Source organism: Mobula birostris, chromosome 22, assembly GCF_030028105.1.
Source record: "Mobula birostris isolate sMobBir1 chromosome 22, sMobBir1.hap1, whole genome shotgun sequence".
NCBI classification, from domain to species: domain Eukaryota; kingdom Metazoa; phylum Chordata; class Chondrichthyes; order Myliobatiformes; family Myliobatidae; genus Mobula; species Mobula birostris.
The window spans coordinates 51,308,943-51,333,247 of record NC_092391.1 but is presented as its reverse complement, the minus strand read 5'-3'; the positions used below and the strand labels follow the sequence as shown (position 1 = coordinate 51,333,247).

General features: G+C 45.4%; 1 protein-coding gene across 6 annotated transcripts in view; it reads right to left on the bottom strand.

The window, feature by feature from the left end:
- scarb1 (scavenger receptor class B, member 1) overlaps positions 1-24,305 on the bottom strand; it is a 72,513-nt gene that overhangs the window by 44,362 nt on the left and 3,846 nt on the right. For all 6 annotated transcript variants that reach the window (XM_072240723.1, XM_072240722.1, XM_072240728.1 and 3 more), the window contains exon 3: positions 5,436-5,596. In XM_072240723.1, coding sequence (XP_072096824.1) covers positions 5,436-5,596 — 161 coding nt within the window. The remainder of the gene's footprint in view (positions 1-5,435; positions 5,597-24,305) is intronic.

Genomic DNA, 24,305 nt, shown 5'->3' with positions numbered 1-24,305 from the left:
CCCGTTACTCTTCTCTGGGCTATGGGTTTCTGAGCATTCTCTCTCGCTCTGGGGAGTTCCGCAGGAACCACAGCTGCAAAGAACTGCAACTTCCTCATTTGTGGGCCGGGGAAACAGTACAATGGAAGGTCTGGAGGCCGTTAACAGAGAATTGGAGTTGTGACTCTACGCACAGCAGACCAGCTATGCTGTGGATTGTCAGCTGGCCCAACAGGGAGGGGTATGCGCCATAGCCGGAGACAAATGTATCACCCATGTTACTGACGGATCAGACAACGTGACCCACGCCAGTCAGTCTATTAAGAAACAATTGGATGATTTCAGGCAGGGTTCAGGGAAGGGGGATGACTGGTTAGGGTGGTTGCAGGGAGGATCATGGGGGTCTTATTTGCTGCATGGGCTGATTATCCTCATTGTTATAATTATTGCTTGCTGTGTGATAATGACCTGCCCGAATGCTGGCTGCCGACTTTGCACGGAGAGACTGATGGCGCTCTGCACGACACCCATTTGATTGATCACCATGGTATGATGAAAGGGGGGAATGATAGTGTGAAAGGGTAGGTAAATAGGAGTATAGACTAAGAACAATGATTAATTAATGATCAATCACCTTGTGGGTGCCTTAGTTTACTGTTTTGGACAGTCAAAAAGAAGTTTTACCCAGCAACCGGTGATGTACTAGTCATTGTTCTCTAAAGATAGGCAAAGGTTCAAATAAGGAAATATCTGATCTTGCAGAAGCAGCTCAAGGTATAGCTAAATATGGGAAGTATAGTGTAGGGGCTAGAATGTTCTGGAGAAAAGGAGGTGGTGTCCGAATGAGGAACTGATGGGCTAGCTTTGGCTTAAAATAATTATAACTAACTAACCAATGATTATTTTACATCTGGATTGCATCTTAGCATGTGATTGAAGTGATTCTAATATTATCTAAACTTGTAATGGTAAGATTTCCTGCTACCTGATCAATGTTACAAATTGTGGAGAATTGTGTAATTCGGGGGCAGTGTTTGGACTGGCTGTTCTGGGAGATCAGTCTGTAACTTCCCCCGTAGCATGCTGTGAGTAAAGAATAAAGATCTGAAAAAGAATTACGTGTGGTTAGTGTTTTTGTGGTACTTTGTCTTTGCATCGGTCGGTCCAGTATGACAATGGGAACATGCACCAGCTGCTCCTGTGACATGTCCTGGTTATGTGACCACTGATGCCAGGCAGGCAATCTCTGAACCAAGATGTCCTTCTACACAAACCTCTCAAAGCTGATATCCTGCATTGCACATGAAGTGCATGGTCTTGTGACTAATAAAATTAACGTTCATCCGAAGGAACCGGGCGGACATTACTCACAATCAGCAATCCAATAAATTTCGACAGCAAAAGCCGAGTAAATAGTAAAATTGGCCATTACGTTACAGGACATAATTAGGAATAAGCATAGAAGGAATGGGTCAACAACAACCTGAGTTTCCATCTACCAACCTGTCAACCCTACAGCGTGGCAACAGTGGACCATTCTGACCACGGCTAGTCCCATTTCTCTGCATTCACCTTCCTCTGCTGGCCTCGCACCTTGTCCAACTGCACCGTACTCCCCGACTGTAACACTACATCCTGCAATCTTGTTATTATCATGATGGAATTGTGCATGGCGTGATCCGCCTGGGTGGCGCACGGGACTACCTTCAGGCAGCAGGGTAGCGGCGTGGTCAGCACAACACTTTACACCACCGGCCGAAAGGCCGGGTTCAATTCCGTAGCCCTGAGGAGTTTGCACAATCTCCGCTCTGCAGTGTGGCTTTCCCCTGGGTGTTCAAGCTGCCTCCCACCTTCCAAACAAAAAAACAGACAAACAGGTTAGGGTCAGTGAGGTGAGCACCGGAAACGTGGTGACACTTGTGGGCTGCCCAGCACTAACCCCGCTGATTTGATGTGACGCATGCCACAAAACCACGAGACATAGGAGCAGTATTAAGCCATCCGGCCCAGAGTCTGCTCCACAATTCCGTCACGGCTGATTTATTATCCTTCTCAACCCCACTCATTACCTTCTCCCAGTGACCTATCACGCCATAGCTAATGGTTCCCATTCCCCTGCCAAATTAGTTTAAACCCTCCCCAACAGCTCTAGCAAGCCTGCCCGCTTTTTCACTGCATACTTTGGTGTGCACATAATATAGCTAATCTTTAAGCTTGCCAGCATTACCGAGGGCCATTCTGAAGATGACCCACTCCTCCAAACTGTTTCCTGTTACACAATTCCCAACCCCATATTCACGCAGTCCATTTGACAAAGATCTTTCTGAATACAAAAACTACATCTCCCAACTCAACTGTCCATGTGTTACATCCCCAAACAACCGTACGATCCCGCGCCGAGCCTGCTGGATTATCCCGTGATGCTTTTTTACTGTTCTGCTATTATCTTAATAGTTTCCGCACGTTTGTAATGTCACATATTGGATTAACTAGAAATCCAATTCCTTCCTTCGTCATTGTCCAGCGTCTGCAGAAATCACTTCTGCTTCTGATCCCGTTCCTACCCAAATAGTGACATAACATTCGCAGATTTTGCAGTCCTCTGACCTCTCCAGAGAACTGGAAAATAAGTTGGATTACAATCCACGGATCCACTTTCCCTGAACTTCTAACAACGGCAATCAGGTCCAAAATCAGGATCAATGCATTTTGTGCCAAAATGAGATCCCTTGGCTTTGGTGAGCATCTATCACAATGTCACGAGAAAACAAACGGTCATTGATGCTTTGTGCAAGGAGAGCCCCATTAGTGGGATGGGAATTGGCTCCACCTGATTCAGGAAACATGAAACCATACATGGATCTGTTCTCTTTTCGACCAAAATCAGTTCTCTCTCATCCTGGAAGCAGTTCAACACTACACCATATGGGACTCCATACCATTGGGCATTCTTATTCATTCTCCCAATTAAAATTTTCCCACATTACACTTTTTCTCCTCCTTCACTTCCCCAACCCAACCCTGCTTCGAAAACCCTCTGGCTAATTTCTAATCCAGCCTATACGAGCAGGAGGTACAATGTGTCAAAGTGGGACAGAGCCTCAGCTTGCCAAATTATTGAGAAATACTGCATGAACTTCCTCAATTCCATCTCTACCTTCCATACATTGTCATTCTCTGTTGCATTTTGATTCCCCTTTATGTGCATAATGTCACGTAAATCGAATGTCATCCTGCACCTGTCTATTAGGAATCAATGCAATCTCCGGTTAAAGACTTCCAGTTTAAGATGGTGTTACTGAACGCATGTGACAGCTCCTGGTAGGTCAAAAGGCAAGGAATTAGACTATAAACATGACTAATAACACCTTTTCTGAAGTATATGGAGGCGGAGTAAAGTCAAGATGGCGCTAAACGGCAACGCCTTTGTTTGCATCTTCAGAAACAGCTCGATTTCTATCTTTGATATTTCTTTTTTTTCCCCTTTTCAAGGTTCTTTTGAAGACCCTGACCTGAAGTTACACTGACTTCAGTTCTTTGTGGAAATGGGACCCGCTCTCAGGCCCTCACGACCGGCGGCTTTTTCCATATGCCAAGGACGAGGCCTGGAAGACTAGCGTGCCTTCAGGGTGCCGGATTTTCGTGGCTCTGGAGACGGGCTGATTCAAGGCCGGTGCCCCTGACTGAGGCCTCATGGGAGAACACGGAACATTGGGAGCAGTGGTGTCACTGCTGGCTGTGTGTCCAGAGACCCGAGCTCTCCGGGTGCAGAGCTTGGAACTGTCATTCACTCTTTGGGGCACTCCTCTGTTTTTGTGAATGTTTACAAAGAAGAAGAATTTCAGGCTGCGTATTGCATATATTTCTGGCATTAAATGTACCTATTGAACCTAAATTATCACCGCAAACAATGAAGAAGCAAAGGTAAAGGAAGTTTAGGGGACAAGATGTACTGGTGCGTTGCAGAATCAACGCGGACAGAGTGAGCCATTGGGCAAGGAGACGTCTGAGGCAGAGGAGTTTTGATGTCGGGTGCGAGGTTAGATCGCTGTGGGGGCTAAGTGGCTAGGTGGCGTGGTCTAGGCCCGGAGCCTTTCCCCGAGTCCTAGTGCGAGGTAGGATGTGCTGCTTGGACAACTTAAACTCCTGGAAGACAGAGTGTTGGGACTGGAGGCGACAGCCAATTGCGCTCGTCCTCCTGCGATATTCACTCCTCTCTCCAAGGCACGGAGCCTATGAAGACCACCCCAGCTGCTGTGCTCTGTGCTTGTTAATATGATGGACTGGTACCGAGGCTGCTCCAGGATTCAGATCTCAGAACTCATTTCGGGTCAGAATATTGTTGCTCGCTTCTATTGCTTGCTTTGTTTGTGGTTTTCTCCCTTCCTCTGCACAGCGGGTGTTGGCCTTTATTTTATTTTAAATGAGGTGCTTTGGTTTCTTGCCATCTTGTTCCTACATACGTTATAAAGTTATATACGTGCATATAGTTAAATAGACAAACTTGACTTGAAGCTGAAACTTTGAATCTGCATTAGACTGACCAGATACATCCTTCTCACATAACATCTTCAGGCAATGCACCAAATTAATTACTGAGCCACAGAGATTCAAGCTGTGTTCAAGTTTATTGATGCACAACCTGACCGATCAAGCATTCTGACTTTTGTTTGCAAGTTTAAAAAAAATACAGACTTAAGCTATTAAATAGTCGCACTTTGCTGTCTGGTAAAGCTACTGGGGGGGAAAGAAACAAACCAACAAGCTAGCTATTTGCAATGATTTAACTTTAGCAAATCCCAATGGCTTCACAGCCTTTGCCAGGTTTACTTTGTTAGTTGCCTCCCTTTTCATTCACCTGTTCTCTGTTGCTCTCAACTGCAAAAACCTCATCATTACCTTCAGACCCCCTTCAACTGCAAGAAAAAAAAACCTCAACAGTCTAATGTTTGAATTGCAGGGAGAGTCAACGTTAATCAAAAGTGATTTGCCATTAAAAATTGTGCAGAATTTGGTTAGCTGGCTAATTATTTGTTTCTATTACATTTATCCCTGTATAATGCTCTGGACTTTTTACTGAAGTACCACTGTTCTTTTCTTCAAAAAAAAAAAAAATCCTTATTGGCTGACACTACCTCACCAATTGTTTCAGCATCTATCGGTGAAATTAAACAACTTTATTTTCAGCATCAAAATGTCACGTGTTGAAAATCTGATGTATGAAAACAGAACAAGGAGGGAAGGAGAAACTTAACCAGTTGGGAAACACCTGCAAACACTTCAGTGCAAAGATTTCCCAATCAAAAACGCGCCTCACTTATCCTGCAAGGTACACTGCTATAAAGCAGTAAGACGGTTGTCCACATTTAATTTCTGTACGTGATAAAGATGCTAATTTACTATAAAGTTTCACAAATCTAAAACCCCCCGAATTTAAATGAATGAAAGGCACATACCGGTAAACATAAGGCCCTCGCTGTGCCAGAGCGGGTTTCTCACCACGAAGAAATTCCTGCGGATTTTTAACCTCAAAGAAGTGGACGGACATGTAGAACGGGACAGGGATATCTCGCCACATGGTATAAGCCAGACCACTCGCAGGATCAATCTGAACATTCTACACATGATTTTAAAAAAAGATATTAAAATACCAGCTGATAACATTAGTCAACTTGAATAACATTCTCCAAATACTTTATGACCATTTCAATTTATCCAATTTTGCAGAAACAACTAAAAATAACCGTAAACACAAGAGATTCTGGGAATTCAAAGCAACACACACACAGTCCTGGAGAAACTCAGCAGGTCAGGCAGCATCTATGGAAACAGTCGATGTTTTAAGCCGAGACCCTTCCTCAGGACTGGAAAGGAAGGGGAAAGATGCCGGAATAAAAAGGTGGTGGGAGGGGATGGGGGCTAGCTGGAAGGTGATCGGTGAAGCCAGGTGGGTGGGAAAGGTCAGGGCTGGAGAGGAAGGAATCTGATAGAAGAGGAGAATGGACCATGGGAGGAAGGGAACCCAAAGGGAGGTAAGAGGCCAGAGTGGGAAAAACAAGAGGAGGGGAAGGGAAGGGGAAAAAAATTTTCTGGAAGCTGAAATCAATATTCATGCCATCAGGTTGGAGGTTACGCAGATGGAATACAAGACGTTGCTCTTCAACCCTGAGGGTGGCTCATCTTGGGACAAGAGGCGGCTGCGGACATTGACTGACTTGTCGGAATGGGAATCAAAATGTTTGTCCACTGGGAAGTTCCGCTCCATCTGCCAAATGCAGAGGTGCTCAACAAAGGGGTCCCCATTCTTCTATAGTATTGGGAGAACGAGTTACTAAGCAGTATCCCTGCAGAGACCGGAACATTCAAGATTTTGTAGTGTTGGAATGTTTTGCCATTCCGAGAGACACTACCATCAGTGCAAAGTACTGGTGCTCCCCGGTTAACACTGTAAGGTCAAAGGGAGCTGTTGTTGGGCCTTTGAAGACCATTAAGATGGTTAAGTCTCTAGGGCCTGATGGGATATACCCCAGGTTATTGGGAGACGAGAGATGAGATTGCTCAGACTTTGACCAAGATCATTGTGAAATCTCTAGTTACAGGTGAGGCCCTGTCGTTCGTTTGCTCAAGATGAGAAGTCAGGAAAGTATAGACCAATGAGTCTTACATTAGTGGTAGGGAAATTACAGGGAGGCTTCTTAGAGTTAAGATTTATGAGCATTTGGAAAAGCATAAAATTGTGAGAAATAGATAGGGTAGACCATGGGCATCTTTTTCCCAGTGTTGAAATGTCTAATACTGGAGAACATGCATTCGTGTTGAGAGGGGGAAAATTCAAAGCAGAAGTCTCTCAATTTTATAAACTTGTGTCAGGTCTCCCTTCAACTTCTGGTTATGTACCAGAAAAAAAAAACTCAACCCAAATTTGTCCAACATCTACTTCGTTCATCGCCTCTAATTCAGGCAGCTTCCTGCTAAACCTTTAGTGCACGCTGTTATAATCAAAGGCGGCAAGCATGCTATGTACATTATTTACCGCCCTAGCTACTTCCTGTGAGCCAAGGGACTTGGATCCCAAGATCCCTCTATATATCAATGCTGTTAAGAGTCCTGTGATTAACTCTATACTTTCCACTTACATTTGATCTCCCAAAGAGCAACAGCTTACAATCGGCAGATAAAGTCTTTTTGCCATTTCTCTGCCCATATCTAAATCCTGCAGCAAACTTTAAAAGCCCTGTATACTGTACAAAGTTTTACCTATCTTTGTGCGTTTCAAACTTACTAACTCACGCACGCACATTTTCATCCAAGTTGTTTGAACATCACGAGAGGCCCGGCACCAATCCCTACTGAACATCAGTGGTCACAGACCTCCAGCCAAGATAACACCCTACCACCACTCCCACCTGCCTTCTCTTGGCAAGCCAAATACTGAATCCAGTCACATGCATCTTAGTCGTCTAGATTAGTCTACCCTGAGGGATCTTGTCAAATGCTTTACTAAAATCCATGTCATCAGCATCAGCATGCACTGCCTGTCATCCGTCATCTTGGACACCGCATCAAAAAAAAAAATTCAGTCAGGTTTCCAACACAACCTGCTCTGCAAACGTCTTGCTGACTTGTTGATATAAAGAAAAAATTGTCATTAAGTCACAAAGGGACTCCAAAAACTCCATCTATGATCTAGCTTTTAAGAGGGCGAGACAGAAATGGAAAAAGGATTTGGAAAATGGGTTCCATTGGAAACACTGCTTTAAGCCAGGTGCATACATTTTGTTCTGCCTCTGTTGTTAAATCCAACAGCCTCTATTTTTTTAAAAAAAAACATTGATGCTCAGAGATGCTTACAGGTGGCAGGGTGGAGATATGTCTATCAAAGGATGTCTAAAGCACGCCTTCCCTCTGCAAGCCTGCAGGTCACCCTTGGGCAAGGTGTAGCACCTGCTTAGCCCATTCTGATCAGGGTCACTGAACCCGTGGGAGCAGGTGGTGCAGATCACAAGCCCTGGCTATGAGACCACTGACACCAGGCAGACAATCTCTGAAGAGTATTGACAATGGCTGGGATCGCCCATCTTGTAAAGACACTGCCCAGGAGGTGGCAATGACAAACCACTTCTGAAGAAAAATTTGCCGAGCAATCACAGTCATGAAACCATGATTGCCTACGTCATACGACACGGCACATAACGATGATGATGCCTAGAGGACATTTGGACTGATAGATAGGATTGAGACCAAATCCAGCAAATGGGATTAGCGTAGATCAGCATCAGTCAGTGGGGGCAGAAAAGGTCTGGTCTCTCTGTCATACAATTCTACGAGTTTCTACTTGAAAACATTTCTCTTACTTTCTGGCCTCTCTTATCTGCAGTTCCTTGTTCTGGAGTTCAGAACAACTGAGAACAGTCTGCTTCTAGCTCTCTCAACTTCTCTGGAATACTTGACTGGTGTCAAACCTGGTTCAATGAGTTGGTCCAATACACATCTTATACACAAAGACTGCACAGCAAGCAGTTTATAATGAGAAGGAACGAGCTACCTCTGTAGGCAATAAAAACAAAGTGCTAGAAATATTGATTTCCAGATATTGAGCATCTTTGTTCTGCTTTCCACAAAAATCTAGGCTAACACTGGCCTCTAGTGGATTAGACAAGAACTGCACCTGTCCAAAAACCATTCGAGTCCTCTCTACTCTCAAATGACCAGAAATTATCCCATAGCAAAAATGAAGACTGGGTCATTCAAAAGGTCCTATTTCAATAGAATACAACTTATTCAACATACCATACATATTAACATTCACTGTATACATTCTGATATTAAATGAACCTAAAATACAAGATTGAGGGGAGATTTGATAGAGGTATACAAAATTATGAGGGCAAAAGGTAGGGTATATGCAAGCAGGCTTTTTACCACTGAGGTTGGGTGGGACTGCAACTAGAGATCATTCACTAGTCCTCAGAGGAATCATAGGAGGTGAGAGGGAACAATTTCAAGTTCCTGGGTGTCAATGTCTCTGAGGATCTAACCCGGACCCAACATATTGATGCACCTAACAAAGAAGGCAAGACAGTGGCTACATTTCATTAGGAGTCTGAGGAGATTTGGTTTATCAGCTAAAACACTCAAAAGTTTCTACAAAGATAATGTGGAGAGCATTCTGCCTGGTGTCATTACTGTCTAATATGGGAGGGGGCTGCAGTGGCTACTGCACAGGTTCAAAGTAAGTTGCATAAAATTGTAAAATTACTCAGCTCCATCATGGGTACCAGCCTCTAATATCCAAGACATCTTCAAGGAGTGTGGCCTTAGGAAGGCAGTGTCTGTCATTAACGATCCTCACCACCCAGGGCATGCCCTCTTCTCATTGTTACCATCAGGTAGGAGGTACAGAAGCCTGAAGCACACACTCAGTGACTCAGGAACAGCTTCTTCCCCTCTGCCATCTGATTCCTAAATGGACATTCAACACAAACACTATCTCAGTAGTGTTTTGGGTTTTTTTACATTACTTATTTTAACTTAACTATTTAACAAGATTGATTATTTATGTATATTATATACACATACATACATATACTATTTATCATGTATTTCATTGTCTCTCTCTCTCTGGCTATCCATCCCATAGGATGATGATGGTTCTTTTCAGTCAGTTAGTGGGGTGGGATACTCCACTCTTCAGAAAGGAACAGCGTGTGCGTGAATGGATTTTAGGTGAGTAGGGGGTTGCACAGGTCCAGACCCACCCTCTCAACATCCCCTCCCTGATCCAGTGGAATGGTGGGGTCCAAGACAGCTGGGGAAGGTTCTGTTGCAGTGAATGGCCAGACCAAGCTTCGATGCAAGGGATGCCCTTTCCGCGCTTCACGGCACTTGTTTGCTATATGGCCATTGACCCTACGAGAGGGTTCATCCGCCCTTTGACAGGCGTTGTTTTTCGTCCTGCAGGCTGTCTAGCCACCCTCCTCACCAGGCAAGCCTGGTAGGGGAGCCGGTTCAGTCACCAACCACCCGACCATGCAACAGGTAGTACTGGGTTACATGGGACCAGCAGCACTCAGACGGGTTGATGGAATGAAGGAATAGGTAAATAGGGGGAAAAACAGGACAATGATTAATTAATGATCAATCACCTTGTAAGTACTTTAGCTTACTGCTTTGGACAAGCTTGGACAAGTCAGAAAGAAGTTTCACTCTGCAACGGGTGACGACCTGGTCATTATCGTCTAAAGATAGGTAAGGGCTCAAATAAGGAAATATCTGATCTTGCAGAAGCAGCTCAAGGTATAGCTAAATATGAGAAGTGTAGTGTAGGGGCTAGAATGCTCTGGAGAAAAGGGGAGGGGTTCAAATGAGGAACTGATGGACTAGCTTTGGCTTAAAATAATTATAACTAACTGACCAATGATTATCTTATATCTAATTGTATCTTAGCATGTGATTGAAATGATTCTAATATTATCTACACTTGTAATGGTAAGATTTCCTGCTACCTGATCAATGTTATAAATTGTGGAGAATTGTGTAATTCGGGGGCAGTTTCTGGACTGGCTCTTTTGGGAGATCAGTCTGTAACTTCCCCCATAGCATGCTATGAGCAGAGAATAAAGATTTGAAAAGAATTACGTGTGTGAGTGTATTTGTGGTACAATTGTTATTACATCGGGTCCGATCGAGTACGACAATTTGGCGAGCCGAGCCCGGAGCCCAAAACGAGGTATCTTCGTGAGACGGTGTCAGCAGTCGAATCGGTGGCGGTGACCTGAGACAGGTGGGCCCACAAGGTAAGAGTCACCTTGAACCTCTCACTAATTGTCCTCCCTGACAATCCCCTCGTCTGGGGGGTAGTCCTCTGACGGACTCCTTCAAAACCTGAGTTGAGGATTGTCCGAGTACCACGGTTAAAAGAGGGGTTACAGACCCCAACAAAGTATAAGGTAAGGGGTTACAGTCCCTGACGAAGTATTGTGAGTATTAAAGCCTGCCGGTGCTAACAAATTGGGCAGCGGATTATTGGTAGTGATCTATTACATTTTTCTTTGAGTGTGTTACAGCAAATTGGTCAGCGGGTTAGTGGCAGCAACCTATTACATTTTGGAGCTGGTAACCATTCTAACTGGCGTGGGGGTGCCGGGGCGTGTAGCGCAGTAAATTGACCAGCACAGGGCAGAGCAGACATTGGCCAGACAGGGGAAGTGGCTCTCCCATGCAATCTAACCGGATGCTGTAAATACGTTTTGGAGTACACTTGTGACAGTTTGCCTGTCTCAGCATCCTGCCTTAGACCGGTTGTTAAGAGGGGAAATCCCCCACGCGAAGGTCAGGACCCTGAAGTGGGAGTGAGAAAAGGAGGCGGCTGACCCACCCGATTAGAAAGCATGGGGCAAACATTAGATAATTCTGTAAATAACACGCCATTGTTTAAACTTTGTAAAGATGACCCAGAGAGAGAGAATGATTACCGAAGGCTATCAGCATGCCTAAATAAGAAATTGGGCAGTGAAATTTGGCCTCTGGGTGGGACCTGGGATTTGGATAAATGTCAAAAGGCAGAAGAAGCAATTTGGAAGCGCAACACCAGATGAAAATGGAAGGTTTTAAAGTCCAATTGGTGAAAAACAGCCGAGGAATTAAATCACAGATCTAAGCAAAGTAGTTGGGAGCATAACGCACGTCGCAGAGGGATTAGTGTTAAGTGACAATGAAGGAAATTCGAAACCGTGGGAGATATTAAATGGACTGTGTGAGGATCACGATAAGAATAAGGAAAAACAGGATAGGGAAAAAAGGGATAGGTGGGCTAAGGATAGACGGAAGAATGATGATGAAGCCGGCAAAAGTAAAACTGAGGTACCTCTTGACCTGTCTGGACTGCCCATGCTCTTTAATGATAATGAGACTGAGGAGGAGGTGGTATGGCATATCCCCATTAAACCTCCTACAGGCCATACTCCTCCCTGAAAAATTAGCCATTATTAAATGTTCGGCTCATCTAAAAGACGAATCTGCAGTGACTAAAGGAAATAACAGGGCCGATTTGGCAGCCAAGCAGGCTGCGCAGGAAGAGACTTTTATAGTTTTAACTGCCGAGTAACTGGTCATCACCTAGACTAAAACGCCACACGCGCCGGGCACTCCAGACAGGGCTACAGTTCAAAAACTCCAGGGGGACGCCCCTGATTCAGAAAAACAACTCTGGAAGACACACGGGTGTACGCATTCGGTGTCCACAGGCCTCTGGCATACCCCAGTTGGCCAAGTTTGCATTCCTAATACATTGCTGCCTATGTTGCTCGATTGCTTGCATACGGACACCCACCTCGGCAAGGGGGGAATGAGTGATATTTTACTCTGCACATCGTGGCACCCCAGGCTGGAGGAAGCTGCTGCAGCAAAAGTACAAGCCTGTTTGATTTGCAAAAAGACAAACGCCAGAAGGGGAGTAAAGTGTGCCCCAGGGAAAACCCCCTTGCCAAGTGGCCCTTTTGAATGTATTCAGCTTGATTTTATCGAACTACCACGCATGTACTGTTACAAGTATTGTTTAGTGATTGTAGATGTGCTCAGTAAATGGATTGAAGCCTCTCTGACCACCAATAATAAAGCTTCTATGGTGGTAAGGTTGTTGCTTACAGAAATTATACCAAGATTCGGAGTACCCAGACAAATAAGTTCGGGTAATGGCCCCCACTTTGTAGGAAATATAAATAAAGAGCTTTGGGAGGTGCTGCGCATCGAACAGCAGTTTCATTGCGCTTACCAGCCGAAGGCTGCAGGAATAGTGGAACGGGCCAACGGCACCCTGAAAAACAAGCTGTCTGAGTTAATGTCCGAAACCGGACTGAGTTGGCTGAAGGTCCTTCCGCTGGCCTTATACCATATGAGAATTACCCCACATTCCACTACAGGGGTATCTGCAGCTGAACTTGTTTATGGGCGCCCTGGAAGGACCCCGTGGGACACTGACATGCAGCCTCCCACCCAAATTGATCTAAGTGTCATGGGGGACGAATTGTAGAATTACTTTCGCCAACATCCTCTCTAAAGTTTCTTCACTCCCAGGTGCAGAATACCCTTAAGGAACCTGGAGGCCAGGAAAAGGAGTGGCCAGAATTGAAAACTGGAGATTCGGTCCTGATCAGGGATTGGGAGCGTCCCAAGCTTGTATCCCAGTGGGAAGGGCCATTCCAGACACTACTGCAAACTCCAACGGCTGTTAAGGTTCAAGGACACAGCCGCTGGATCCACCTGAGGGATTGCAAACGATGGGCTCTGCAGGTGGGCTAAAGACTGTTATTGGACTTTTCTCTGTTATGATTGCCCCCGTGGCATTAAGCCTGAAGAACGATTTATTTTATAAAGCTCACATGCGTTTGCATGGTAACCGTACTGCATGTTATCCTTTGGTACAATCTGTAGAAGCATTGTTTGTTGCTAACCCATCGGGGCTAAATTGGGCAGAAAATGACTTAATAGTGGAGGATAGATCAGGGGCAGGATGTAAGGGGGATCAGGGGAAAGTGTCTTTGGAGAGTAGGGGATGAGAATGCGGGTAAGGGCATTGGGAATTATCCCTTCTGTTTTGTGGGAGAAGGGGAGGGATGCGTCCTTGCCAGGGTACTCCGGGAGATACCCTGTCTGAAGAAACATTGTCCGGACCGCCGATGTAGGATGAGCAAGGGAATATTCTCTTGCGAATGTACCCACGAACTATGCGTGCCCCTCTCTAAGGGAACTCAGTATGTGCGTGGATATTGCAATGGAACTCGTGTGTCGGCAGGTTCAGAGACTTTTGAATAATCCTCCCTATATCTACAGAAGCACTTGTGGTATGATAAAATAGTGACTTACAAAAATACTGGCTACAGGGCCAAGAGGATATGCGTTATTGTTTAATGGCACCTATACCACCAGCTACCACCAGCAGTGGAAACGATCAGACCACTTTCTGTTCCCTGCCCTCAGGCTGCCCACGTTCAATGGCGACTGAGAGCTCGAGCAGTGAGTAAAGAATTCTGTGCTGACTGGAGGAATCCCGTTACTCCGGGCTCTTCTGTGGGCTACGGGTTCCTGAGCGCTCTCTCTCTAGGGAGCTCGGCAGGGACCGTGGCCGTGATGAACCACAACTACATCACTTGTGGGCTGGCGGCACTGACGAACAGTACGGTGGACGGTCTGGAGGCTGTTAACAGAGAATTGGAGTTGTGACTCTACGCACAGCAGACCAGCTATGCTGTGGATTGTCAGTTGGCCCAACAGGGAGGGGTGCGCGCAATAGTCAGAGACAAATGTATCACCCACGTTACTGACGAATCAGACAACGTGGCCCACGCCACTCAGTCTATTAAGAAACATAGAAAATAGGTGCAGGAGTAGGCCATTCGGCCCTTCGAGTCTACACCGCCATTTATTATGATCATGGCTGATCATCCAACTCAGAACCCTGCACCAGCCTTCCCTTCATACCCCCTGATCCCCCTAGCCACAAGGGCCATATCTAACTCCCTCTTAAATATAGCCAATGAACTGGCCTCAACTGTTTCCTGTGGCAGAGAATTCCACAGATTCACCACTCTCTGTGTGAAGAAGTTTCTCCTAATCTCAGTCCTAAAAGGCTTCCCCTTTATCCTCAAACTGTGACCCCTCGTTCTGGACTTCTCCAACATTGGGAATAATCTTCCTGCATCTAGCCTGTCCAATCCCTTTAGAAATTTATACGTTTCAATCAGATCCCCCCTCAATCTTCTAAATTCCAACGAGTACAAGCCTAGTTCATCCAGTCTTTCTTCATATGAAAGTCCTGCCATCCCAGGAATCAATCTGGTGAACCTTCTTTGTACTCCCTCTATGGCAAGGATGTCTTTCCTCAGATTAGGGGACCAAAACTGCACACAATACTCCAGGTGTGGTCTCACCAAGGCCTTGTACAACTGCAGTAGTACCTCCCTGCTCCTGTACTCAAATCCTCTCGCTATAAATGCCAGCATACCATTCGCCTTTTTCACCGCCTGCTGTACCTGCATGCCCACTTTCAATGACTGGTGTATAATGACACCCAGGTCTCGTTGCACCTCCCCTTTTCCTAATCAGCCACCATTCAGATAATAATCTGTTTTCCTATTTTTGCCACCAAAGTGGATAACTTCACATTTATCCACATTAAATTGCATCTGCCATGAATTTGCCCACTCACCCAACCTATCCAAGTCACCCTGCATCCTCTTAGCATCCTCCTCACAGCTAACACTGCCGCCCAGCTTCGTGTCATCCGCAAACTTGGAGATGCTGCATTTAATTCCCTCATCCAAGTCATTAATATATATTGTAAACAACTGGGGTCCCAGCACTGAGCCTTGCAGTACCCCACAATTGGATGATTTCAGGCAGGGTTCAGGGAAGGGGGATGACTGGTTAGGGTGGTTACAGGGAGGATCATGGGGGTCTTATCTGCTGCATGGGCTGATTATCCTCATTGTTATAATTATTGCTTGCCGTGTGATAATGACCTGCCTGAGTGCTGGCTGCCGACTTTGCACGGAGAGACTGATGATGCTTTGCTCGGTCCCTGTTGAATTGTTTATCATAAGGTGATAAAAAGGGGGGAACGATGGAATGAAGGGATAGGTTAATGGGGGGAAAACAGAGGACAATGATTAATTAATGATCAATCACCTTGTAAGCGCCTTAGCTTACTGCTTTGGACAAGTTTGGACAAGTCAGAAAGGAGTTTCACTCTACAATGGGTGACGTACTGGCCATTATTGTCTAAAGATAGGCAAAGGCTCAAATAAGGAACTATCTGATCTTGCAGAAGCAGTTCAAGGTGTAGCTAAATATGGGAAGTATAGTGTAGGGGCTAGAATGTTCTAGAGAAAAGGGGAGGGGTCCGAATGAGGAACTTTGGCTTAAAATAATTATAACTAACTGACCAATGATCATCTTGTATCTAATTGTATCTTAGCATGTGATTGAAATGATTCTAATATTGTCTACACTTGTAATGGTAAGATTTCCTGCTACCTGATCAATGTTACAAATTGTGTAATTCGGGGACAGTTTCTGGACTGACTCTTTTGGAAGATCAGTCTGTAACTTCCCCCATAGCATGCTATGGGTAGAGAATAAAGGTTTGAAAAGAATTCCGTCTGTCAGTGTATTTGTGGTACAATTGCTATTGCATCGGGTCTGATCGAGTACGTCAGAGTGACCTGACAGAACCGCTGCTGTAAAGTTAACAAATTTCCCCACATACTCCAGTGATAATATACCTAATTCTGATTAAGAGTGAAAGGTGAAATGTTTAAGGGGAACATGAGGGGAAACTTCTTCACTCAGAGGGTGGTGAGAGTGTGGAACGAGCTGCCAGCACAATTGGTGGATGTGAGATCGATTTCAACATTGAAGAGAGGCTTGGATAGGTCCACGGATGGGAGGGGAATGGAGGGCTATGGTCCCGGTGCAGGTGGAAGGGACTAGTCAGATTAATGGCTTGGCACAGTCTAAACTGGTAGAAGGACCTGTTTCTGTGCCGTGACTTTCTGATTGTAACCTCAACATATCTTCCTAAAGTGTAATAAAACATAGGAAATTATCTGCGTGCTTATGATAGACAATACACTTCACAATTCTCAAGCAGCTGTAATGTCAGCTCCAGCACTTCCTCTTTCCAATTATTACCCATTTGTGTGAGAAACCCGTGCCTGGTCCATTCTAATGTGCAGTCACAGCTGAAGAATCATGAGGAATGGCCAACACTATTGCCTCTTCCCCCACCCCATGCCAGACCCATTTTCAATATTTCCACATCAGATCCAATGAGCAAAGAAACAGCAGATGGAATACGGTGTTGGGGAATGTATGGCCATGCACTTTGGCTGAAGAAATAAAAGTGCAGACTATTTTCTAAATGACAGAAAATTCAAAAATCTGAGGTGTGTGCACAGGGACTTAGGAGTCTTCATGCAGGAATCCTACAGGTTAACTTGCAGGTTGATTTGGTGGTGAGGAAGGCAGATGCGATGTCAGCATTCATTTCAAGTGGACTAGAATACAAAAGCAAGGATGTAACATTGAGGCACTGGTAATCCCTCACTTGGAGTATTTTACTTATACTTTATTGTCGCCAAACAATTGATACTAGAATGTACAATCATCACAGCAATATTTGATTCTGCGCTTTCCGCTCCCTGGATTACAAATATTAAAAATAGTAAAAATTAATATGAAAATTTTAAATTATAAATCATAAATAGAAAATAGAAAACTGGAAAGTAAGGTAATGCAAAAAACCGAGAGGCAGATCCGGATATTTGGAGGGTACGGCCCAGATCCGGGTCAGGATCCGTTCAGCAGTTTCATCACAGTTGGAAAGAAGCTGTTCCCAAATCTGGCCGTACGAGTCTTCAAGCTCCTGAACCTTCTCCCGGAGGGAAGAGGGACGGAAAGTGTGTTGGCTGGGTGGGTCGTGTCCTTGATTATCCTGGCAGCACTGCTCCGACAGCGTGCGGTGTAAAGTGAGTCCAAGGACGGAAGATTGGTTTGTGTGATGTGCTGGGCTGTGTTCACGATCTTCTGCAGCTTCTTTCGGTCTTGGACAGGGCAACTTCCATACCAGGTTGTGATGCACCCTAGAAGAATGATTTCTACGGTGCATCTATAAAAATTAGTGAGGGTTTTAGGAGACAGGCCAAATTTCTTTAGTTTTCTCAGGAAGTAAAGGCGCTGGTGGGCCTTCTTATCAGTGGACTCTGCTTGGTTGGGCCAAGTCAGGTCATTTGTGATATTGACCCCAAGGAACTTAAAGCTTTTGACCTGTTCCACTTGCGCACCAATGTAAATTGGGTCGTGCGGTCCGCTACTCCTTCTGAAGTCAACAACCAATTCCTTTGTCTTGCTGACATTGAGGGATAAGTTATTTTCTTCGCACCATGCCACCAGGTTCTTAATTTCCTCTCTGTACTCATCATTACCTGAGATATGGCCTACAATTGTTGTGTCATCAGCAAACTTATATATTGAGATTGATGGAAACTTGGCTACACAATCATGGGTGTACAGTGAGTACAGCAGGGGGCTGAGTACACAGCCTTGTGGGGCACCGGTGCTCAGAGTGATTGTAGAGGAGAGCCTGTCCCCTATTTTTACAGCCTGGGTCCAGTCTGTGAGGAAGTTGAAGATCCAGCTGCCGATCTAGTGCTAAGGCCCAGGTTCTGGAGCTTAGGAATCAGTTTATTTGGAATGATGGTATTAAAGGCAGAGCTGAAGTCAATTGTGAGCAGTCTTAAGCCCTTTAACTAAGAAAGGACGTGCAGACATTAGAGAGGGTTCACAAAAATGATTCCACAATTGAAAGGTTTGTCATATGAAAGTATCATGGGTCTGGGCCTGTACTGAATGGAACTCAGAGGAATGAGTTTGGATTCATTGAAATTTGGATTGTTGAAAGGTTTTGAGGGAGTGGATGTGGAGGGGATGTTTCCTAGGGTGAGAGAATATAGGACCAAAGGACACAGCCTCAGAATAGAGTGACATCCACCCAGAATGGAGATGAGGAGGAATTTCTTTAGCCAGACAGTCATGAATCTGTGGAATTCATTGCCATAAGCAGCTGTGGAGGCTAAGGTTAATAGATTCTTGATTCATCAGGGCATGAAGGGATACGGGGAGAAGGCAGGTGATTGGGGCCAAGAGGGAAAATGGATCAGCCATGATGAAATGGCAGAGCAGACCCAGTGAGCCAAATGGCCTAATTCTGCTGCTAGATCTTATGGTCTTATCTTGTCTATTTCTCAGTGTGTTGCCTCTCAGAAATAAGAAAATACATGAGACTCACAAGGAATGGCGAATAAAATATATTTCCCCCCCAAATGTCAGATCCATTTTCGCTCTATTTCTCAGTATCCTGCCCCTCAGCAATATTAAAATCATCTTGAAAACACACCCGACACAAGTACAGATTTTCAAAATTACCAAGATTATAGAATGCAGTAACTTTGACTAGCTAAACTGAGAGGCTGTATCAAAAACTTTACAACGTTATCACATCCTGAACACCAAGACATGGAGAAACTTTGCCCTTTAACCAAGGACCATACCGGGAATGATGGGGAAGGTTCCCTGTCCCATTTGATACACAAGGAACTCACCAGCAAACACCTCAGACTCCTCAGAACCTTCAACGAAGTTCGTTACTTACCAAAGAATGTATAAATTAGACATCTTGAGGTTTGTTTGCTTGCAGACAGTCACAAAGCAAGAAACCCGAGGAAACCAATTTAAAAAAAGACCATTGCCACTGCAGAGAAAGAGGGAAAAGGCACACAGCATGCAAGCAATAGGAGCCAACGACAGCATTCCGGACCAGACTAAGCCCACAGATCCACTCCCTGGATAAGCTGGAGTAGGCCCAAGCCCCTATCTCAGGTCATGATATTAGCAGGGCAAAACTCACTGCTGACAGCCGCCAGAGAGAGGAATGAACATCACGGGAGAGCAACCATAACCAGTCCAACCCACGCCTCCAGTCCACCTGGGCCTGAGTTTAAATTGTCTAAGCACTAGGTAGCGCCTCGTTCTAGACCCCAGTGACACGATTGGGCCATACAGCTCGAAGCAGTGTCTGATCTCAGCAAATCGACCCAGCACTTGGAGCGATCCAACCTCGCACCCGGGCTAGGTGGACGGACATCGAAACTCTTCCGTATCGATACCAACTCCATCTGCAACCCCGTCTCAAACACACCGCCCCTCAGCTTCACGATGCACCCACACAGCCCATTCTTCAAATCAGCTTCACCTTCGCTTGCTTCTTCACTGTCTGCGGTGATACTTGACCACAATTTACCCCAGAAAAGGTGTTAGTAATGACAAGGTACAGCTCCCCAAAACCTTTTGATAGCATGTTCATGACAACTAAATTTAAAAATAAATTACATGGGTACAGTGGGGGATTTCTAGGCTCCTCCAGGAACTGACTTTTTTAAAAAAATCTACAGCCCACGATGTTGTGCCAACCCATGTAACCTCCTCTAGAAACTGCCTGGAATTTCCCTACCACACAGCCCTCTTTTGCAAGGCTCCACGTACCTATCTAAGAGTCTCTTAGAAGACCCTATTGTATCCGTCTCTACCACTGTCACTGGCAGTGCATTCCACACACCCACCACTCTGTGTGAAAAACTCACCCCTGACATCCCCTCTGTACCCACTTCCAAACAGCTTAAGACTATGCCCCCTCATGTTAGCCATTTCAGCCCTGGGAAAAAGTCTCTGGCTATCCACATGATCAATGACTCATACATAGACAGTAATAATCATGTCTTAATTTGAATTTGTTCACCCTGATGAAACACCTGATGTTTGTATACGTTTGTGTAACAAGCATTTGTTTAAAAAAAAGAGGGGTGAAAAGCAGTTGGAGGAAGGACGGACAGACAGAAATAGTGACACAAGCCAGGAGGTGAAGGTGGAGGCGAAGGGCTGCAGACACGAAACTCAACGGGAAATATTGTAGATGGAGCACAGAACAAAATGGGGGGTGGGGGGTGGGAAGGGCAAGGGGAACCAGTGAGAAGAGTGATGGGCGGAGGGGAAAGAAACTGGCTCAGTACGGGGCTGGTGTCAATGAAGAAGTGGAGATGAAGTTGATTCGAAGGATGGGCTGTGCAGGTGCATCACAAAGCCAAGGTGTTCGAGACGGGGTCGCAGACGGAGCTGGTACCGCTGTCGCTGTTGGAGTGAACGATCTGGAGAGGAGTCGATATGGAAGAGTTTCAATATCTGCCCACGTAACCCGGGCGTGAGGTCAGATCACTCCAAGCGCCGAGCACATTTGGTGAGATCAAGAACGACTTCGGGCTACGCGGCCCGGGTGTGTCGCTGCATCAGGACCCAGGTCCCAGGTGCTTAGACAACTTAAACGCCAGCTCAGATAGGTTAGAAATCCCGAGTGTTGGGACTGGAGAAATCAAGAGGGCTAAAAGGCGGCATGAGTAGACAAGGTGAAGGAGATTCCCAAGGGACTCTACAGACATGTTAAGAGCAAAAGGATTGCAAGGTACAAAATTAGTCCTCTGGAAAATCAGAACGGTAATCCATGTGTGGGAGCCAAATGAGATCTTGAGTCTTTTTTTGCGTCTGTATTTACTCAGGAGACTGACACAAAGTCTACAGAAGTGAGAGAATGGGATTGACTTTGTGGACCTTATACAGGGGAGGAGGTGTTTGCTGTCTTGAGATAAGTCCTCAGGGCTTGACAAGGTGTTCCCCCAGACCCTGTGGGAGGCAAGTGCAGAAATTGCTGGGGTCCGAGCAGAGATTTCGATCATCCTTAGTGACAGGAGGTACCAGAGGATTGGAAGATAGCTAATGTTGTTCTGCTGTTTAAGAAAGGCTCTAAAAATAAACCAAAGAAATAACAGGCCAGTAAGCCTGACATCAGTTATGGGAAAATTATTGGAACTTATTCTAAGGGACTGGATATATGAGAATTTGGATAGACATGGATTGATCAGTGATCGTCAGCAAGGCTTTGTGCATGGTAGGTCATGCCTAACCAATCTCAGAGTTTTTCAAAGTAGTTACCAGGAAAGCTGATGAAGGCAAGGCTGGGGATGTTGTCTACATGGACCTTAGCAAGGCATTTGACAAGGACCCGCATCGGAAGTTGGTCAAGTTCAGTCACTTGGTTTTCAAAATGAGGTAGTAAATTGGATTAGACATTGGCTTTGTGGGAAAAGCCAGAGAGTGGTAGTAGATGGTTGCCTCTCTGACGGGAAGCCTGTGACTTGGGTTCTGTGACTAGTGCACAGGGATCCCCTATTGTTTGTCATCTATATGAATGATCTGGATGATAATGTGGTTATCTGGATCAACAAATTTGCAGATGACAAGATCACTATAATGGCTTGCGGTGGGATCAGGGCCAGCTGGAAAAATGGGCTGAAAAATGGCAGATGGAATTTAATGCAGACAAGTGGGAGGCTTTACACTTCGGCAGGACCAGCCAGGGTAGGTCTTAGACAGTAGGGCACCAAGGAGTGTGGGATTTGGGAATACAGGCCCATAATTCATTGAAATTAGCACCATAGATAAATGGAGTCCCAAAAAAAGGTTTAGGCACCTAGGCCTTCATAACTCAAAGTACTGAGTACTGGAGATAGGATGTTATGTTGAAGTTGTATAAGACTTCAGTGAGGCCTAATTTGGGGTATTGTGTTTGTATTTTGGTCACCTACCTACAGGAAAGATGTAAATAAGAATACAGAGAAAATTTACAAGGATGGTGTGGGGTGTGGAGGAGCTGAGTTTTTGAGAAAGATTGAAAAGGCTAGGGCTGTATTCTTTAGAGTGTAGAAGATTGAGGGGAGATTTGATAGAGGTATACAAAATTATGGGTGGTATAGAAAGAGTAAATACAAACAGGCTTTTTCCAAAGTTGGGCGAAACGACAACTAGAGGTCAAGGGTTAAGGGCGAAAGGTGAGGGAACTTCCTCACTCAGAGTTATGAGTGTGTGGAATGAGCTGCCAGAGCAGGTGTTGCATGTGAACTCAATTTCAGCATTTAAGATGGGAGGAGGCAGTTTGAATGATTTGGCACGGACTAGATAGCCCAAAGGGCCTTCTCTATGACTAATTTATCCCAGCCCATCAGAAAGAAGTAAACAGGCGTTCCCAGTGCCTCAGCAATCAATGTAGTGTATATAGATTTTAGCAAGGCGTTTGACAAGGTACCCCATGCAAGGCCTATTGAGAAAGTAAGGAGGCATGGGATCCAAGGGGACCTTGCTTTGTGGATCCAGAACTGGCTTGCCCACAGAAGGCAAAGAGTGGTTGCAGACGGGTCATATTCTGCATGGAGGTTGGTCACCAGTGGTGTGCCTCAGGGATCAGTTCTGGGACGCTTACTCTTCGTGATTTTTATAAATGACCTGGATGAGGAAGTGGAGGATGGGTTAGTAAGTTTGCTGATGACACAAAGGTTGGAGATGTTGTGGATAGTGTGGAAGGCTGTCAGAGGTTACAGTGGGACATTGATAGGATGCAAAACTGGGCTGAGAAATGGCAGATGAAGTTCAACCCAGCTAAGTGTGAAGTGGTTCATTTTGGTAGGTCAAATATGATGGCAGAATATAGTATTAATGGTAAGACTCTTAGCAGTGTGGAGGATCAGAGGGATTTGGGGGTCCAAGTCCATAAGACGCTCAAAGCTGCTGCGCAGGTTGACTCTGCGGTTAAGAAGGCATACAGTGCACTGGCCTTCATCAATCATGGGATGGAGTTTAGGAGCCGAGAAGTAAAGTTGCAGCTATATAGGACACTGGTCAGACCCCACTTGGAGTACTGTGCTCAGTTCTGGTCCCCTCACTACAGGAAGGAAATGGAAACTATAGAAAGGATGCAGAGGAGATTTACAAAGATGTTGCCTGGATTGGGGAGCATGCCTTATGAAAGCAGGTTGAGTGAACTCGGTCTTTTCTCCTTGCAGTGACGGAGAATGAGAGGTGACCTGATAGAGGTGTATAAGATGATGAGAGGCATTGATTGTATGGATACTCAGAGGCTTTTTCCCAGGGCTGAAATGGTTGCCACAAGAGGGCACAGGTTTAAGGTGCTGGGGAGTAGGTACAGAGGAGATGTCAGGGGTAAGTTTTTTTTAAACTCAGAGTGGTGAGTGCGTGGAATGGGCTGCCGGCAACAGTAGTGGAGGCGGATATGAGGGTCTTTTAAGAGACTTTTGAATAGGTACATGGAGCTTAGAAAAATAGAGGGCTATGGGTAACCCTAGTAATTTCTAAGGTAGGGACATGTTCGGTACTCACAAACCCTGAGCGTTATTGAAGGCTTTTTTGAAAAATTGTGTGGACCCTTGGAGAGATGGCAAAGAGTGAAAATAAAAAATAAGGGAAGTTAGGTAGCAGAACAACTAGACTTGGTAAACAATGACCACATTGAAGCCAGAAATGAAAACTAAACCAATTACCCGCAGCAAGCAGCGAACTCCCACAGAAACTAAGCACAGCGCTTTTGGGGGGGAAAGAAGCTGAATAAAATTACAAATTAAAATCTGGAACTTAAGATGAACCGAGAGAAGACCCGACAGCAAAGCTCACCGCCCTCACCTGGCGCTGTAGAAGGAGCGGAGTAACGAGGAGAAGCCTGGCACCAGCAACAGTGAGGGGCAGACTGGCCACAGTCCGAGCCCGGGGCCGGGACCAGGCATTCATATTCCACAGCGCTCCACTAACCACTATCCGGAAAAGCGGCAGAATCTGCGTTAATCTAGCGGGGAAATGACATTCAGCTCCCTCCTGTC